Below are 19613 nucleotides of genomic sequence, written 5' to 3'. Positions count from 1 at the left end.
TCATCTTTCATCACCACCGTGAAAATGGCCAAGAGTTGAAGAATCTCAGAGATGATTGGAGTCGTGGGGGCGCATAAGTTGATTTTACCATAAACGTCTTCTGCAGATTGTCGCACAGCTCCGATGCCTTGGATTCCACGAAGAGATCCATGATGTGGCAGATGTGCTTCGGTATTTTCCCAGGGCGATTGCTCCCTTATCAGTTGGCTTCTGGAGCAAACATGGCCACCGGACACTGTCCATCGGCCTGGAAGAGCGAAAGAAAATCACCACCAGAGATAATACAAATGAAGCCATCAATTCCCAAATGATGCTTTAGCTCGCGGGCGGGAAGAGATGACGAGAGGAGGCAAAATACAAGATAAAATGCGAGCTAATGAGATGAAATATGCTAATTTTGGCGGCAATGAGCCACCCAAAGAATCATCACTTCGCGCGGAATTCCTTCATCAACTCGATGAAATTTCTATTCTAATGTCTCCATTAGTTATTTAGAACCATACATGAAAAGAGAATTTGATGATTTTCACCAAGATAAGAATTCTAGAACGGGAAATTATAATGCGCGAAACGAAAACTTACCACTCACCGACTCACCCGCCCTCTATGAGAACGCGCGAGAGACAAACATAGACGGCGGATGCAGCGACACCCTGTGGAGTCGCATTAGGAATATCGACCAAAACAAGGCAAGAGGGGAATCAGCTGTTTGGTGAGAAAAGTGAGGATTCTGGTGGATTCTTCGGGCAGGACGCCAGTGAATGTGTGTCAATTAGCAGTGGACGCTACACTAATGATGAAGGTACACTTTCGGGAGCAATACGGCGCGAAAGGGAATGAGATTCTCTATGTGACGCCAGCAGGTATTCTGTTATCGTGTTTTGTAGGCTTCCTGGACATTTTCTCACACTAATCCCCATTGCAGACTCTATCACGGACCAGGGCACTATTGTGCGAGTTCCATTGCATCCTCACAAGGAGCGCAGTAGCTTGATCAGGCTCTTCCAGCAGATCTTCCTGCCGCAAGGATATCCGGACAGCGTGAGTGAAGATTATCTTGAATACCAGATCTGGGACACTGTGCAGGCGTTCTGCAGCACCATCACCGGCACCCTCACCACTCATGCAATCCTGAAAGGAGTGGGAGTGGGCAGTGACGCTGTGAATCCGCTCTCTGCCACCGTGACGTGGGTGCTGAAGGACGGCTCAGGACATCTGGGGAAGGTTCTGTTTGCGTGGTGGAAGGGCTCGCAGCTGGACTTGGATTCAAAGAAGTGGCGCCTGCGGGCAGACGTGCTGAATGACGTGGCAATGGGAGTGGATCTGTTTGTGCTTCCTCTCTTCCCGCAAGCCTCAACGTACATCCTGTGCGCCACGACCACAATGAAGGCCATCGTTGGAGTCGCCGGAGGAGCGACCAGAGCCGCTCTCACGCAACACCACGCAATCCGTGGTAATTTGGCCGACGTGGCGTCGAAAGACAGCGCTCAGGAGACGTGCGTAAACCTCGTGGCATCGATTGTGGGTCTTTTTCTTCTGCAGCTCATCCACACGCCCACTGTTCTGTACTCCTTGTTCTCTATCGTCACTCTACTCCACATGTACGCTAATCTGCGGGCGGTGAAGTCTGTGTGCTTGCGCACCTTCAACGAATCCCGCCTCCTCATCACACTCGAGGAGTACCTGAAATCCGGCCGAATGCTGTCTCCCAAGGAAGTCAATCGGCTCGAGAGAGTGACAATCGGACAGACGGTCTCTCTGTCACACAAAGTGTCCATCGGGCTGTCAGCGAAACATCTCGTGGATCACTACAAGACATCCCACGAGGTGGACAACATCATCACGGGATTCGATAACAGCGATCGCTTCATCATCGCCGAGACGAGTCGCACGATAGGGATTTATCTGCATTTCGACGCGAGGCCTCAAGATGTGCTGAAGGCGTATTTCTATGCAGTGTCATATCTCCAGGAGGAGGATCACTCGCATCAGGTGCGCCAGCAGAAGTACTGGGAGATCCAGACCAAGTGGAATGAGTTCTACAGTCTGGCGCAGACTGAGGGCTGGCACACGGCGTCCCATCTCATCTTCGTGGATGAATTCCGGCTGGATTGGCGGATATGAAAGGAGGCCACGGAGACACACAGTGTCTCCGGGAAGTTGAAGCCACCGCAGAAGTTCCAGAGGTTCCAATTCTAGTAGTTTCAGCGCTTCTCGCAGACTTCCTTCGCACATCTTCGGTATCTTCCTTCGCTGGCAATATACTATGCGCCTTCCGGTCTCCGCTGACCACTTCCTTCGCGGGCACAGTCGGGACAATTCCGTATATTATGATATATATATAGTGTTTTAGTAGAAGTGACACGTAGTGGCAACAAGTGGCTTAATTCGCTAGAGAGAAACGGCAGAGGTGTGACGTCAAATTAACGTAGAGCAGATTTAATAGCAATTTTGGAGAAGTATATAGCTATCGCTAAAGAGAATTTCAAATCTAGACAATGAGATACATATGAGAAAACATGATAATTAGGAATCATATCAATTTTTCGAGGTAAAATTTCCCATCGCAAAATCGTGAAATTCTCTGTTGTGTTTCTTTTTTTTTTTAGGAATGAGACTTTGTCTAGTCTTAGATCATTTTGTCAACTTAAATGTGATACCTTTTGAGAAGACACACCTTATGCCCGAATTAGGGGCAAAGGAGGTGATTGAACTTTTGTCCTAGAAGTAAATAGTGCACACGATTTGTGAATTTTCCAGCATTTATTGAACATTTTCACTTACCTTAGTGAATAAAGAGAAAGTACACACGTAGCCGTTGAGTGTGATTTTTGAAAAGCGATATGTGTCCACCTATCGGGATCATTTGGAGGCAAGAAGTAACCGGAAATCATTTTCTCAATCTTCAAGTTATTTTCCATCACTTCGCATAACTTCTTCTGATAGGATTATCAAGCGTCACGTCAGAGCGGTAAAAAAGTTAAAAATGTGTCGCACTTATCAGCATTCCGATAAATTCTCTATCAACTTGCTCAAAAATTCACATAAAAATAGAGGAAATGAGCTTGTCTTATCGCTGTGAACACCGTGAGTGAACACCTATTAATTAAACAAACGACTCAATGTTTATTTGAACAAGTGAGAGTCCACGAACTTCATGAGACAGACAAAATTGTTTGAGAATATCAATTAAACGTCGCGAAAAGCTAACATTTTGCCAAAATTTTCATGTGTTGAAGCACTAGAGAAATCCGCATAATTAGAACGTCTCTATTTCAAGAAGACTGCAGAGAATCCTTCGTCATAAAGAACGCGGTGTCATTGGAAAGCGCCCAATGTTGAAGATATTGTAATTTCTTATTACTTTGGAAACAGCATTTCGCAAAAACAAGTTGTTTTTCCAAAGACCTTCTGATGATGATTCCGTGTGAAATGCAAATACCATCAAACAATGCCTGAACCAATTGTTTTCTCATCGCCTCAATGTGAATGAAAAACACTTTCATCTTCTATATATATATATATATATATATATGGTGGAATGTTTATTTCATACTTTCTATTGAAAAAATCACAATATGGTACAGTTTATTAAATTCAACACAAAATATCAACAAATTGTAAAAACAGTAAAAAGATATCCGCTCGAAATATGAGAGCTTTTTCCACCTCAATTCCGAGGGTCATTTCTTCAAAAAATGATCATTTATGGAGCACCAACCATGAAATTAAGTTATCATCCTCAAAATAATACACCTCATTACATATATACACATACAATATTGGGGATTTGCATTGTATGCCCAAAATGTTGTCGGAAAGTGACGCTGTGCGCAAAGAATTGCGAGCAGGACCTGTAACACGTTCTTCCAATCTACGTCGAATGCTAATAAAATCTCTCGGATAGCACCTGAACACACCGGACGTCGATCACGGATGAGCCACGTCAAATGATCAAGGAAAATACACAACATTCACAGTCAACAAACCAACCCTGTCTCGAGTTCCCAGGCCCAGTCGAGCGGTACGTCCTTCAGGCCAGGTTCAGATGCAGCTGCTCCACGATGAAGAGCCTGAGGATGCGGTTGAGGTTCTCCACGGCCACCAAGTCCACGGCCGCCAGGTCGTCCGTGGCCTTGTGCCACACGTGCGGGAAGGGGCTGGGGATGACGTGCAGAATGGGGACGCCGCGGCGCAGGAAGGGAATGTGGTCGTCTTCGATGTTGGCTGCCCAAGTGTAGGGCTGGAAGTACTTGGCCGGCTTCTTGTCCGCCACGGAGCTGTAGCTGTAGTTGTCGAGCATCCCCGTGCGCAGGAGACGGCGCTCGCCCATCATCAGGTGATTGTACTGACGCTCGGTGGTGGTGAAGTAGCTGTAGAAATTGGGATCGGGAGCGCCCAGCAGGTCCAGCAGCACCAGCACTTCGATGCGCGGCAGGAAGCCCTCCCTCTCCCAACGTTTGGCCAAGTGGCGCGCCCCGTAGATGGAATCCTTGTCAGACCACGTCTCGAACGCCTCCTCGCCGTCAAAGAAGACCACCATCAGGCCGACATCGTGTCGCGGCGTCTCCTGCAGCTCCTGATGCAGCGTGTGCGCCAGGTTAATGATCATGGCGCACGGCACGGCTGAGTCTGTGGCGCCCAGGAAGTCAAAGTCCCGGAAATACTTGCTATCGTAGTGCGCGGCCAAAACGATGTACTTGGACGCATTGTGTGGCGTCGCGATGATGTTGTGGAATGTCAGAACGCCCATGTTGGGCGTTGCGTCCTCGAAGGAGTCCGTCGAGACGCTCCAGCCCAGGTCTTGCAGCTCCTGAATCATAAAATTCCGCACTTTCTCATGTCCGGCGGAGCCCACGACGCGAGGAATGCATATTTCGCCCAGCACGCGGCTGAAGTGCTCCGTGTCACTACTCTTCAGTATCCTATGCAACTCGTGATCTTGCAGCTGTTTAGGCTCCCGCTCCCTACCAGCAACCTGTGAAAAGCCCCACAATCAATGGCAAATCCCCATCACAGCTTTCACTCTTCCTGTCAACTCACCTCCACCAAAAGCGATCCGCAGAGCAGAAACAAGCCCACCACCAGAGACACTTCCATCGTGTGCACCTTCTCCAATTCCCACTGACTCACTGCAGCTCACAATTCAATGGCGATTTTGCAGATGTCTATTGAGAAAACATGGGAAATATTGTTGCCCCCACAAAGCAAAAATTCCCTTTCGTATGAGACTGAACATCGAAAACATCGCCATCAATGACGTCACGATCGGATTGTCAAAACATAACCTCCCAAGGTTGTGGCGCTGTGGGGTGTTTTTCCTGTGTGTTTTTTCGTGTTTTGCTCCCTCTTCCCCCATTTTCACCCCGCAAATTGTGCAAAAATCCTTCATTTGAGGAGATGCATATCTAATTCTCCAGTGTGTGAAGTTTGCAAAGGTGAAATATGTCCGCAAGAAAGAAGGTAAATGAACCTACCTGAATATAAACAAATCAACTTTTATTATTTCTTTCCTAATTCCTGTAATTTTTGCAGTCCACAACCAGCTCAGAGTCTTCTGGATCAAGTTCTGAGTCATCCTCAACTAGCGGAGGAAGCTCTAGTGGATCTGACTCTGGATCTTCGAGTTCCGATGATTCAGACACTTCCAGCTCCCAGCGGAGTCGTGCTTCAGGCTCAGGATCTGTGTCCCGTCCAGACCCGCCAAAGGCAGATCCCAAGTCAAGTCAAAATGTTAAGGTGGCACCACGAAGACGGAGCTCTGAAGTGCAGAAGTCTCTCCAGCAAGCGAAACTTGATGAAAAGCCACCCGGAAATAAGTCCAGAGATCGAGTGGTGTCCGTCAGCACCACGAAAGTCATGCAGCAGAAGGTGGCAAAGAACTCTGCGTACTCAAGTGATGAGGACATCCCTCCACCGAAGAATGCAGCACCGGTTAAGAAGGCGGGAGGACAAGAAGTGGGGAAGAAGAGACCAATTGTGCAGACAAATCGACCGAAAAACATCTCCAACAGCGTTCCTCCGAGCACTGGAGGCAAAGCCCCGCCATCGGTTCTTAAGCAGCATCAGCAATCGATGGGAGCACTCTCGAAAGTCGTCGCGGGCAGTAAAGCAGTTGCCGCTGGAGTGAAATCCACTACACAAACCACCAAAATTGCTTCTGAGAAGCACACCAATCAAACCTCGAAGGTGAAGAAGAAGAGCATCTTCTCTCCGGACAACTCTTCAGACACTGATGATGCCACAGCGACGAAGAACTCCCGGCAATCGGCAAAGAGCAAGCCAACCGGAAAAGTAGCTCCACAGAAGACAACTAAAGCCACTCCTGCTCCACAGAAAACCACCCGGAAGATGTCGAGCAAGAGTTCAGCTGAATCTTCGGCTACAACAACTACTACCACGGATGATTCCAGTGATAGTGAGAGCGAAAGTGCCTCTACTGAGGATTCTAGCCCGCCGGCGAAGAAGATGGCGATAAAAAAGGCTGCTCCCAAAGCCGCTAACAACTCTGTCAAGGGTCCGGAAGAGACGGTGAAGAATCATATTAACACGGATTCTGAGACAGAGGCAAATAACAAACCTACAATAGCCAGAAAACTGACAAGATCCTCAAGTACGAGGAAATCCAAGCATTTGACGGGAAAGGCGCCATCAGAGACAGACTCTGAGTTTGATGAGGGCAAGAGGCAGTCCTCAAAGAGTCCTGTGAAGAAGGCGCCTGTGTCCAGCAAGGGAAAGACTAAGAATACGACAAAGCGCCAGGACACAGTCAAAGTCAACAACAATACCACTCCTCCGGCGCCAATGGAGAGAAAGTGTCCCTTCGAGGGATGCGATTCTGCCGGACACTTGGGTGGGCAGTTTGATAAGCACTTCACCATTGAGGCGTGTCCTCTGTATCACAATTTGACTGTGGCTGAGGCGAAGCTGGCGTATGTGGAGCGGAAGAAGCGAGATGACGAGCGCCGAAAGGCCATGATGGCTTATGATTCCACAAAGAAAGTCCCCACGCCGGAGCAGAAGGCTTACTTGCAGCGGATTCGCGAGAGCAGGGCCAAACACAAGGGAATCCCGTCGACAAACTCACACGCGCCGATTGGGGATAAGAAGAAGGAGCCGAAACTAGAGGGGATCGTTTCTGAGTATGATCTGCAATTGTTTAGAGACGCCCAAGCTCTGGCTGCTGAGAATATTGAGAACGAACTGAAAGCCTTGCCGGCCAGCAAGGGAACGAAGTACATCTCGATGGGGAAGTACAAAATGGATGTGTGGTACCAATCGAAGTATCCTGAAGATGCCGCGCGATTGCCCAAGCTGTATCTCTGCGAATTCTGCTTGCGCTATCAGAAATCCGAGGTGGGCATGAAGAGGCACGCGGCCAAGTGTGTTTGGCGACATCCGCCCGGAGATGAGATCTACAGGAAGGGAAAGTTGGTGAGTATAAAATGTCTTTGGCTGATGATTGAGAAGTGGAGTAATATTTGGGGACAATTTCAGGGCGTGTGGCAAGTGGATGGCAGAAAGAACAAGATCTACGCTCAAAACTTGTGTCTCCTGGCCAAGTTCTTCCTCGACTACAAGACTCTGTACTACGACGTGGAGCCTTTCCTGTTTTATGTTATGACTCTGGCAGATTCCGAAGGTTGTCACACCGTTGGATATTTTAGCAAGGTAATATTGGCATCTTTATCTACATATTTCAATGTTTAGTTTTGAACGAAGATAATTTTTCCGTGACTCGAGATGATCAGGAAAGAAGTCAATATTTATTCTCAGTACTTCTTTAATCAATTTCCCAGCTTATTTGTTGAACTTATCAAAGTGTTCTCTGTTTTCTCAACTGCCAGTCCAATTTTCCACATTTTTTTTTGCTACGAGTTTACGAAGACTAGAACAAAAAATTTAATCGAATTCTGAGGAACCACAAAGAATGGCTGCTTCCGCGAGCTGATTTCATTTGGACAAGCGAAATTGTATTATTCACCAGGATATTCTGTGATGGTTGAATGGGAGTGGGTGAGAAAATTTCGTGCTTCTGCCCATCAAGAGTGATATCATGAGGAGGGCAAATTATCTTTTCCCGTCTGGAGCTTAAATTTTTGTCTGGAACAAAAGGAGATTTCTCTCGTCGCTCTCAGTTAAATATGCATGGAATATAAAAGAACACACCCAAGCTTGAGGGTGGCAAGTGCGGTGAGTCCTGGGGAATTGTGTGAAGGTAAAAAATAGGCACCAGCGTGCCTGTGTGTATTCAAATGTCTGATAATTAAGTGAGGGAAAAGTGAGTTAATCTCTGTGTAATCGGTGAGTGGAAATAAATTGTGAGGAGCTCACCGAAATCCAGGTGCGAATTGGCAAAGGATGGGAGCACATAAAAGAGCATTGCCCTCTCGATGCCACTCTCGAAAACCCTCTCCTTGCTTGAAGCCTCTGTCCCACTCGCACGTGGGGAATATCACTCAATCATAATCTCATTGTTTCCATGATGAACATTTGTACCATCTCAGCACGGCGCGCCATTGTGCAATATGTATCCTCTTTTTCGATGGCAATTCAATTGATTATGCGGTGCAGCGCTGGGGACGCCGTGCGGGACTCCCTGGATGGGTGGCTGAATGATTGAAGGCGCGTGGATACGAGGAGCGGGGATGGTCCGCTGCCAATGGAACATTTCATTGGGGAAATTGCAGGGGTTTACTACAATTACTCTCCACAATACTACAAATCTTTCCCTCTGCTTCTACACTGTTACAAATCAGGGCTCACAGGACCTCTTATCCTCTCTCATTGGAAGAATTCAGCAAGTGCTTTCCGCGCCAAGTGTGCTTTTTTAGGATGGTTTTTCAGCATTAGTCCACTAACCCGGGAAAATGTGTGGACTACCCAAAAGTTCTGAGGATCTCCTTGGGCACATCACATCGGTCCGTTTCTCCCAGTGCAGAATACGAGGGAGTCTCTGGAGTGGCTGGGAAGTGCGCGGGGGTTGCGGTGTGCTCCACTGTAAGTGTGTGTGCTTATGAGGGGGACGCGTGTGTTCTCACTGCAAAATTGCCTTCCCCGCGCGTCTGCCGGGGCTCAATGTGTGTTTTGTGTGTTGTCTGGCATGTGAGAATTTGTGGAGTTGCTTGCTCCTGCGGATGCTGGTCGTTGAACTTTCCCGTCCTAGTGACTCTCAGTCGGTCTCCGCTGCAGAAGCAGTCTAGTCGCGGTCGGTCGGGTGGTGTGGGGAAGTATGTGGCGCAGCCGACAGAGGGTGTGCGCTCGCGTATTGGCTGCTGCAGAGAGGGTGATCTCTGTCGTGTGTCTCTCTCGCCATCTCTGTCCACCATCTGCATTCATCTCCGGCGATGCGCGGGTGGGGTATGTCTCTCGCCTATGTTCTCCCGAAGTATATGGATTTTTGTGGACCCGACTGGGGTTGGGCGATTACATGGACGCTGTGGAAATGCTGCCACAATCCCTAGCCCAACTTGAGGAGTGGTGATGCTCAAAAATTTTATACCAACCAGAGAATATAAGCTTTTTCGGTGAAAACACCCAAAGTTCAATCACCTCTGGATGCGATACTCTATAGAGTTTTCCCACCACTTCAGCGGCACATTTTCGATAGTTTTCCCAAGTAAAAAAAATCTGTTTTCTCCCTGGCTAAATCGAGAGTCAGTGGGAAAAACCCAACAATAATAGCTCCAAAATTACCAATGGCATTCATTGCCGGTGGCAAAATAGGAATGCCATTATTCTTAAATCATTCATTATCGCACTAATGTGACCATTGGAATGAAATTATACTTTTAATTGCTGCGTATTACATTTTACAAACTGCCGTATTTGTGCAATTAGTTCTCATTATGCCTGACTACATGGTCATTTACCTGTGGCCTCTTCTTCCCAAAATGCCATTTAATATGGCAGAGAGAGGGCGAAAAAACCGAACTCAATAAATTATCAGCACCAGTGGCTTCAGCACAACATGAAGGAGCAAATTGATTTCAGTTGGAATAATTTGAATAAGTAATTGGGGTAGTAAATTTCTGGAAAAACATTTGTATCCTTCTGGTCAAATCTGGCACGTGGATTTATATTGCGGAAGCACGAGATTCAGAGTCTCGTGCTCCCGCGAAAGATATGCTAAAGGTGTTGGCTTTTGCAATGTGCTCACAATGATCTTCTGTCTTCGGTTTATTTGGGCATTAATCAAGCAAGTCTACGTCTAATGAGGATGCACTGAACTGACTAGCAGTCTCAGATTGCATCGTAAGCATTCTCCACTCATTAATCGAAGGCGAGATTGGTCTGCCAACACCGCATAAACATTAACAAATGGTGGTGTGTGGAAGTGTAAGCACCTTGGCTTGGGTTGTTGTTGTATAATTTTCATCAGGCACGATCACAAATTGCACTGTCAAAGGCTTCCAGGTTGATCATCATTATCATCACACTGAGGAATATTGTAATTATGTGCATCAACCGATTATCCCCTTTTTGGCACATAATGCAATTACACATGGCATTACATGAGCCTGAGGGTGAAGATGAGGCTGTTTTTCTTCGAATAAATTTGCCAACATTAAAACTCTCGGCAGTTGTGGCCAATGAAAGTCTGTGGTTTTGTGGCTTGACAGAAGGATCGAAGGATCATATTTGCATGTGTGGATTTTCTGGGGATTGAAAGGGGCAAAAAAATGCAATAATAGTGGCAAATTTGTGATGTTGGGTTTCAAGAGGTCAACTTAAAATTTATCATGTCTCTAATTGAATTTCTACGCATATAGAGATATTTCATTTTTAACTCACTCCTCTGGCCGCACTTTGCTGGCCACTTTCTGGCCACCGTGCGATCGCGGAGTGTTTTTAAGTTGAGAAAAGCAATTGGAGGCAGTTGGACTGTGCTCCCTTAGCCGTTGCCAGCAGGGCGAAGAGAAACTTAGCAGGTGTCAATCGTGTCGTCTTTTTTCTACTCTGGCACTTTTTGCGTCTCCCTAAGTGCCGATCGAGGGCTCTGTAGTCCAGGGATCACATCCAGGTGGCTCATCCCTTCTGTGTTCTATCCTTCGTCATCGGGAGTTCATTGACTGTTCGGCATGGGAGATGAGATATGTATTCCCATGCGTGATCTTGAAATGTTGCTTCACATCTAGGGTGGACTTTCAAGCTGAGCTCTATGATATGTAGATTCAGCTGAGCTGCTGCGCAATCATCCCTCCGTGATCGTTTCCGTGTTGACTCGGCCACTCGGCTGAGCATGAAAAGTTTGCCTCCGGAGGAGCGACGAGAGTAATGAGAAAGAGAGAGAGACAGAGAGGTCCAAACCGCCGTCTCGACATATAAAGTGACGTGATAATTTAGCAAAAGAATAAGAGACACCGCCCGAGACGTTTTGTGTGTGTGTGTGTTTACGTAAGCAAGGCGAAATGCGGGAGAGAGACTCTTCCAAGTGATTCAATCAGACGGATTTTATGTAATATGGAGTATAAGAAAACGACGAAGAAGAGCAGTGTTGTGAAAAGAACAAGGAGAGCGACAGAACCTGTCTGTAATGGAGAAAATGTTGGATGATGGGGAATCGATGTGAGGGATGGCGCATAAGGTCAACAATCTTTCTTCACAGCGTCATCCCAGTGCCACCCACTGCCAGCCACCTTGTAAACTTTTGGCACAAGAAAAAGAGCTTCTCACACCCCCAAAGAAGTCCACCTTTGCAGAATTTGACAAATAAGTCCCCTTCTTCGCTGTGATCCAGCCTTCTCTGGGCCTGTCAAACAAGATCAATTTCTCTTTTGAGCGACACTGACGCGAAGATTGAGTCATAATTGGGAAATATAACTGTGAGCGGTGGATTTCTTTTCTCATCAGCTCTTTTCGGCCGCGAGGAACAATGACCCCGACCCCGAGGGAACAGTTGATGAATTTTATATTAAATCAGTTGACTCCCAAATAACTAGTGCGTTTCATAGAGTAAAATTCAACTCTTTTCACACCTCATGATTTATCTGCATGTTACCTGAGTCCAAACACCATGTTATGTTTCTTTTAAATATCAGACCCAAATTTTGGCTGTTGAGGTGTGAATTTCAAATGAGATATTACCTTCAAGACACCAACACTTTATTTCGATTCACTCATAAAGAATAATTAATTAAAGACTCAAATTAACTCATTATAGTGGACTATTACATACATTAGATGTTGCTGTGTAGGCAAATTTCAACATAATGCCCAAGCATGAGTTATATCTTCCTGGCTGCCCTGGCATGTTTAATACATGTTTGTTGAGTTTTGTAGGGGAATCAGATACTAATCGGATAAGTACAATTCATGAGGTTTCGGGTTAGAGAAATATTTGATTTGAGGAGGAGACGACAAAAGAAAACATTTTGTGTTGAAAATTGCTCAATGATTAATGGTTCACACTCTCTGTGCTGGGAGGAAAGGTTGTGTGTGAGTTCCGTTGTTTTAATTTTGTGATAATTTATTGGGAATCTCGAAGGTGGAATGGTGAGAAAATTTGATGGTACGCAATCTGGGAGAGAGTGGGGGAATTTTGACTTTACTGAAAAATCATTTGCAATATTACCTAATAATTTAACTCTAGACAAGTCGCATTGCATGAGATAAATTCTTTAATATGAAAAATTGAATTTCCCCAGAAAACACAGCGCTTTTCTTAGAAAATCAGAAATATAATTGGGTTCAATATATGTTGTATCCCAATTTGCGTGCAAAGCATAAAAAGATGTAATTGATATTTAATGGCAATTTCCTGGAATTCTCGTGTGAATTCTCTATATATCACATTTCCTTTGTAAAATCAATTTTTACGTCTCAAATGGATCTTCTCTAGAGACAAAGATGAAGAACATAAGTAGGTAATGTCAAATTGTCAATGAATATCCTGACAACATGATATTATGCTCAGAAATAAAGGGAGTGGCGTTGTTCTTTGTTATGTGCTTTTAATCATTAAAAACTAATGCAATTATTCGCTCTACCTCAACTTTTGTGTCGTCTCGTACGTGAGCAAGTTGGGTTGAACGAATTGTCGGATGCAAGAGGAGCGGAGCATCCCGAAAAGTTGCCGGGACTGTGTGATTATGTACCATCCCTGCTAAGGGTGAATGTGATGTATGCGAAGTGGGGTTTCCCGGGGTGCTGCGGCTCTATGTACAGCTCTGGAGTCAGACACATAGGAAGCGTTTGCTCTTGTTGCTTTTACCACTCGCCAGCAGCAGTCTCTCCCGCTTCGCTTTTGATATTTTTTGGGTGGGCGGCAGCGACACCAGACACCTCCATCACCCATCATCCTGCGCCCGCTTGCCGAAAGGGACGGGGACTACAGTGAAAAGCACTCGTGAATCCCGGAGACAGAAAGGTCACAAATGCGCGGAGACAATTGTGGGGTTGGTTTCACGGATTGCGAGTTCCGAGCAAGGCGCCGCGGGTGGAATGTAAATATAGTTATGCCGCATTGATGACGATGAGAATGGATGAAAGACTGTGGAAGGGAATATGTCTTAATGTCGACTGAGCGTGAGATTAAGCTAAGTGACCGGAAAATTTATTTAATTCCCCATTCGCTCAACAGTCATGACGATGTTACGTTTTTATGAAATTCATGGAGGATTTTTCAAAAAAAAAAGAAAAAATTCAATTACCAAGATGAAGAAGTGCGTCAATAACTGTCTGTGTGTATATTGCTAGAGGCCATGGAGAGACTTTGAGATGGCTTCATTAAACGTTCAATTAGCATTTCATTTTCAGGTTCGAAATTTTCGACCGCTTTTCGTAATACCTGGCATACATTCTGGGTTTTTAGAGATCGTCTGTGTAGTGTTCAAAAGTAGCTTTGCAACCCTGACATTCTCCTTGGAATCCACACACATTGGAGATGTCCTTCCATGTGCATGAGACTCTGGGTGAGTTATTGCAAATGGAGGAGAACATTTCGTCTTTCCTCATTAACAATATGTCACAGAGGAGAGGTAGAAAAATAATGCGGTGTAAACCTTGAGCACTTGTTTTACTTAGTTAATTGCCTTACATTTGCACATTATTACAAAGTTTGTACATTTAAAGTTCCCTGTCTGGGTGGAACAAAGAAGTGCGGATTGAATTATAGGTATAGCGGGTTGAAATGGAGACACTATGGCAGAGATTTTCTTTGTCTCATCAGCTAGACAAACACCATCTTTATTTTCCCACTGGGTGGAGATGAGCGAGGGAGAATTAAGAGCAAAGTGGAAAAAGAAGTGTCCTTCTAGAGAGAGAAAGACATGCATTTAATGGTGGAGCAGTGTCATGTCTCTAAATTCTACAAATTGTCGCCATTCTTCAGCGATTTGTACATTTAAAATGCGTCCAGATGGAAAATAATGGATGAGTGCAATTTTGCCCTTCTCACTCTCACAGTGTCGCTTGCATTCAACTCTCTCTCTCTCTTTTTGGCAATGGATCCATCAATTAATCACCCAAGTCATTGGCCTTTTATACAAATCATCAACACAGCTGAGAGTGAGACGACAGCGAGTCAGGGCAGGAGAATGTCAAGATGGGCGCAGAAGAGCAAGACCACCAACGACACAACAAGAGGAAGGAAAAAGAATCATTTTGAATGGAGGAAATGACTTGAGAACAAATGACTGTAATTAACTTTTTGGCGCAATCCAATTAATTTTCACAGTGAGCAAACGGTGGAAGTGAGCTGATAAAATGTAATTTGGCCCCCAAAAAGACGAGAATTGCCCAGGGAGGACGACACAAATATATCAGCCAAATGCATCACACGACAATCAAATTACAGTGGAATATTCTCGGGGCGTGTGTGTTGGAATTAGAGTGAATATTTGTGATCATTAAGTGAGTGATATTACACAAATTGATATTTCAATCTCTGTGCATTTACACGAAGGGGAGGGTGAAAAAATGGTCTGTGATGGAGAAATTAATGGTGCCCGATGTTCAACGGTGTTGCATGCTTTTGTAACGTTTCTTTTCTACTGTTTCACAAACCTCACCACTGATCATCAAGTATTTTTTGGATGATCATGATAAATATTTATTAATGAGTACATTCCACCCTTTTTATGAACAAATTAGACGGAACATGCATTCTGAATGCTACAGAATATTCTCCATTGATGGTTTATTGTATTTTAAGCTAAATTCAATTGCTGAACGTAAGATGTTTTTTTTCTTCTTTTTGCAGGAGAAGAATTCCTTCCTCAACTACAATGTGTCATGCATCCTGACTCTGCCACCGTACCAGAGGAAAGGATATGGACGTCTACTCATTGATTTCAGTGAGTATTGCAAAAGAGCATCCTTAATCATGTTGAAGGCTGAGTACGAGAGCACACACTTTAATATAAAAATTCACATGTCAATTACATGCCACGTGAATGTGATGAGAAAAATCCACCTTTCGACACATCATTCATAAACACAATAATTACACAATGTTACTAAAAGTCTTGTGTGCAATTGGCCGTTTGGCTGTAATTGTTGGAATCTCACTGGCCAAAAGTGTTTAATTATATGCAAATGCTGAAGCGTCATTTTGATTGGCCAACACGGAATTTAATACGCGGCCAAAGGAGTGAAGTAGAGGTATAAGAATGTGTGCTCTCATACCACCTTTTATCGCACACTTAATATCTTTATTTTTTATATATGTACATATACAACTTTTGCTCTTATTCTCCCCCCGCCTGAGGGCGCAAACAATTGTGCCCGAACTGAAATGCCATGACGAATTCAACGCCCCGAAGGGAGGGCGTCTAGAGCGAGAGTATTTAAGAAGTCAATTCCGAAAATGCTTTATGTATATTTGTCGCTTTTGGGGCTCTCAACCTCTTATCTTCCCCAACCTCAAATATTTATTTTATCCCCTCGAGAGAAAGGCGATACAGACACTGTGCTGAGAGGCAAGGCGCTGAGAAAATCGTAAAGAAGAGAGCAGAAGCCCAAATATTTTGCCTCTGGGGAATTATCTTTTCGTCAAAAGTCAATTTAATAATACTTATTAAGTCTGAAGTGCAAATTTTCGTCTTATTACACTTTTTCCACTTATTTCGCTCACTTCAGTGCTCATCTAAATAATTCTCTATAATTGTGATTTCGGGGTGAGCAAACAAAGTCCAAGAGAATTTTCACATTTCCAACAGAAGGTGAGAGAAAAAACACCACACGTTTTGCGTAAGTGAAAAGAGTTCTTTGACCCGTTGCGCAATAGTTTATATTTATTCCATTGTCACAGCGCTACAATTGGACTTCCCCAAGATGTCAGATTACAGATTTATTGGCCAGTGTTCTCATGAGAATTTTAAAGTTTGTACCGTGATTTTAGCAATAAACATAATTTTGACAAGTTTATCCTCGTCGCTATAATCATTTGGAGTTTTACAACTGTGAAGCAAACTGAAATTTATATTGTGGTATCAATTTGTATACTTCTATAGCGTTTAATTCTATTCTCGTATTGAATACAGAATGCATAAGAAATAACAAAATTCACAAATTTTAATTAATATGTTGTATGGAATTATTGTTGGCTTTAAAATACAAATTTCATTCATATGGAGAGATTTTTAAAGCAATTAATCGCAGATTTGCCCTCATCTATTCATTTCATTCATAAAACATTTTCACACTTGGGTTGCTTCTTGTACAAATGCCATGCGAAATTCTCGAATATATTTCAATTTCAAATTACTGGGTTATTTCATATGATTTTCTCGTTTATTTTTGTGGAAAATAACTATAGCATTTTAATTGTAGATTCTGCGAAAATTCCTTTATCAGCACAATATTTCATGATATCACGGGCCATTTGCCAATCTTTCATGTGATTTTCGCAATCCTCCCACGTGGGATAATTCTCTCATATCGCTGTGAATCACATCGAAAGTGTCAGAGCACGTATCACACGGCAATCGTGATAACGCATGTGAGAGTGGGAGAGAAGTAGACGCAAGATTGACTTCATATGCTAATAATGTATAAAAATATTCTCTGCATGTGATATCATTCATATGACGTAAATTGCGACTCGACGTCGTTATCTAAAAATAAATAATATGCTCTCTCTCCGGCTCTGTGTTTACTAATAAATTTTTGTTTAGTGACGGTAGGAAAAATATCTCTCAATATCTCGACGCATGAGTCAGAATGAGTGTGTTGTGAGTTATTCTCGAGGGGGTGATATACTGCTTGATGATGAGACTGCTGACAAATTTATCACCAATTTTAAAATTAACACACCAACTAATATTTCTTCTATTTACAACCGTTTTATCCGCCTTCAATATCCACCAAATCTGTTAGCGCGTCTTTTGCTCCAATTGTGAATTTATAAGCGCGAGAGAGCAGTGAAAAAAGGGACACGCGTTTCGGGTTTAAAGACCTTTATATGTGGCGTTAATTGCCAAATCTGTGGAGAAATTAGCAGGGATTTTCCCACGCACACTGTGACGCGTGTTTCTTGATTAATTGAAATGTCAGCAGAGCTTTCACATTTACCTGTTTTTCCACCAAGTAAGTTTATGTGTATATTCCAGCTTTATAGACTCCTACCGAAAATTGTGGGTTTTCCCTTTGAGTCCTTTCGCTGGTGACATGGAAAATTTTCCCTGTTTCGCCTGACACGCCATCAAAAGTTTACTTTTGAAGGTTACGTCTCTCTTAAACGCCTTCCATACCGTGTGTCATGCAAAATTACCTCTGAGGAGACAGAAGAGGTGAGGTGAAAATTTGAGAAGGTTGAACAAGCGATGTTTTAAAAAATAAAAACGCGACTCCCCGAATTTATCTCCTCCTTCGCAAACATTAATCTCTCCCTCCACCGTCATCACAATCGTAATGGAGTGCGAGGGAATGGTAAGTGGCTGGTAGGGAGGTAGACGGAGAGCGAGTTGCAAAAAAATATGTGGAAGAGTGGCAATTAAGAGGTTGTGTGTGTGTTGGAAATCTTGGCGGTATCTCAAAAAGTCCCTTGAATGCAAGTGAGAAGTGCATTGTTGCACGATGATGAATATTATTTGATGGGGAGTGGCCTGTTGTGGTTCAATTCCCATCAACAATTACCTTTTCCCTCCTTCTATCATGCCACCGACAGCATTTTACTACACAGAGAATGCAATTTTACTAGAAAATACCATCTACTATGCGCGATTGTAGTAAAATTCACTGTATGTGTGACGTAGTGACTTTCATTGAAGTTTTCCTAGGGCACAAACTCCTAGGCTTCCATTAGTGTGTCCTCATTTGGAAGTGGCATTTCTTCACTTTTTTTCACCACCTTTCTCTGACTCTACATGCGCATCGTCACCCGTGAAGGTGGGAGCTTTCACTGATAGATTTATCTGTGTCACTCAGGTTGGAATTAACGAGGACGGAAGGGTGTGTCGTTGATTAAAAGTTCACCAGGCGCCTCCATCTTATGGCAATATATGCCTCTGTCACTTTCCTGTCCAACCTGGAAAATTCTCAATATTTTCTCTGCAATGATATGGAATTTTAAAATAATGTTGAATTAACGTTGAGTAGAGTATTATACTCTAAGATATTTGGAATAGTGTTAAATTTGCAGAAACGTCTGGTCTAAAGCATGCAGTTAATATTAATTGACTACAATACTACAAATAATATGAATACTGACCTATCCTGACACACTATTCCTAGAGTTTGAGTTTATCTACTCTAAACGGGAGCTTTTATTCCCTCTGCCAATTCTTTGGAATTGACTGCAATCCTTGTAATGCAATACGTCATTATGCAAATCACAAAATCTGTCACTTGTCATTTGAGTTTCCAAATCAGTTCAAATTTACCGGTCATTATTAATGCACATCCCTTGAGAGATTCACGTACGTTCGTGCTGTATGGCATGAAAATTCATTTATCGCGTGCGCAGAAAGGGAAAATTGAGCTTTTCTCACTCTCACATTCATCCAACAATCCTTCCATGTCTTCTTCACTCACCCAAAATATCCCAGCACTCGCCTGTGTGTTGGTGCCATGGAGAAATTTCTGCTGAATGTGACTGCAGCAGGTTGGTTTTGGGTTTGGTTGCGTCGAGACGGTATTATCGATCCGTCAGACGCCTGTGGCCCTGAGGGCGACGCCCTGGCTGTGACCTGACTTGACCTTTTCAATGTCCATCCTTTGCGCTCAACCCCCCAAAAGCATGTGAAACGCCAAAAATAATTCTCTGCTCTATTTTACCGAAATTCTCTCCAACAGGCAAAACAGAGTGAATAGAAGGAAAAATCTCTGTAACAATTAGACAAATTATTTGTGCAGACAAATATTATGGCTTTTTCTTCGGTTTGAGCTTTCCAGTTCTCCATATCTTTAAAATGTTTGACATTGGATGAAAAAGTGGCTTGGATGGGAAAGAAAAACACTCAGAACTGAAGCACTTTTGTCTTGTGTGTGGTTTTTTGTCGACTTCCCTTTGAACTCTTCCGCCCAAACCGGGTAGATTTGGGGAGGTGGATGGGGAATTTTCCTCGGCGGTGAGGATTCTCGAGGGTGTGGAGATAAAATGAAAATTAGCCACGGAAAATTTGCATGGGAAGAAGAGAGGTAGAAAATTATTCTGGCCACCCACGAGGGTT

General features: G+C 43.9%; 3 protein-coding genes across 5 annotated transcripts in view; 2 read left to right on the top strand and 1 right to left on the bottom strand.

Annotated features, from left to right (window-relative positions):
• The first annotated feature begins 669 nt into the window (after positions 1 to 669).
• On the top strand, positions 670 to 2814 carry LOC132259557 (RUS family member 1). The gene is made up of 2 exons (XM_059757239.1): positions 670 to 863; positions 926 to 2814. Exons 1-2 carry the CDS (start codon positions 794 to 796, stop codon positions 2122 to 2124), a joined length of 1269 nt encoding a protein of 422 aa, XP_059613222.1. The 5' UTR covers positions 670 to 793; the 3' UTR covers positions 2125 to 2814.
• Positions 2815 to 3518: 704 nt separating this feature from the next.
• On the bottom strand, positions 3519 to 5224 carry LOC132259497 (glutaminyl-peptide cyclotransferase). The gene is made up of 2 exons (XM_059757161.1): positions 5044 to 5224; positions 3519 to 4978 (listed from the first exon to the last, which is right to left on the bottom strand). Exons 1-2 carry the CDS (start codon positions 5098 to 5100, stop codon positions 4034 to 4036), a joined length of 1002 nt encoding a protein of 333 aa, XP_059613144.1. The 5' UTR covers positions 5101 to 5224; the 3' UTR covers positions 3519 to 4033.
• A 50-nt stretch (positions 5225 to 5274) lies between these two features.
• Positions 5275 to 19613, top strand: part of LOC132259496 (histone acetyltransferase KAT7) — a 28363-nt gene continuing 14024 nt past the window's right edge. For 2 of the 3 annotated variants that reach the window (XM_059757158.1, XM_059757159.1), the window contains exons 1-4: positions 5277 to 5463; positions 5536 to 7434; positions 7498 to 7671; positions 15203 to 15296. In XM_059757158.1, the coding sequence (XP_059613141.1) occupies positions 5446 to 5463; positions 5536 to 7434; positions 7498 to 7671; positions 15203 to 15296 (2185 nt within the window). In that variant the 5' untranslated portion in view covers positions 5277 to 5445. Of the gene's footprint in view, positions 5464 to 5535; positions 7435 to 7497; positions 7672 to 14470; positions 14577 to 15202; positions 15297 to 19613 lie in introns of those variants that run through there. The other variant, XM_059757160.1, reaches the window with a different exon arrangement.

Source organism: Phlebotomus argentipes, unplaced genomic scaffold (assembly GCF_947086385.1).
Source record: "Phlebotomus argentipes unplaced genomic scaffold, Phlebotomus argentipes genome assembly scaffold_18, whole genome shotgun sequence".
Classification (NCBI taxonomy): Eukaryota; Metazoa; Arthropoda; class Insecta; order Diptera; family Psychodidae; genus Phlebotomus; species Phlebotomus argentipes.
The sequence above is the reverse complement of the archived record's forward strand: the minus strand, read 5'-3'. Positions and strand labels throughout refer to the sequence as shown.

Bases quoted from the DNA above. Each gene is read 5' to 3' on its own strand.
- LOC132259557 (XM_059757239.1), top strand. From the start codon at position 794: ATGATGAAGGTACACTTTCGGGAGCAATACGGCGCGAAAGGGAATGAG. The intron at 864-925 runs GTATTCTGTTAT...TCCCCATTGCAG, and splicing joins TCTCTATGTGACGCCAGCAG to ACTCTATCACGGACCAGGGC.
- LOC132259497 (XM_059757161.1), bottom strand. From the start codon at position 5,100: ATGGAAGTGTCTCTGGTGGTGGGCTTGTTTCTGCTCTGCGGATCGCTT. The intron at 4,979-5,043 runs GTGAGTTGACAG...GGCTTTTCACAG, and splicing joins GCGGATCGCTTTTGGTGGAG to GTTGCTGGTAGGGAGCGGGA.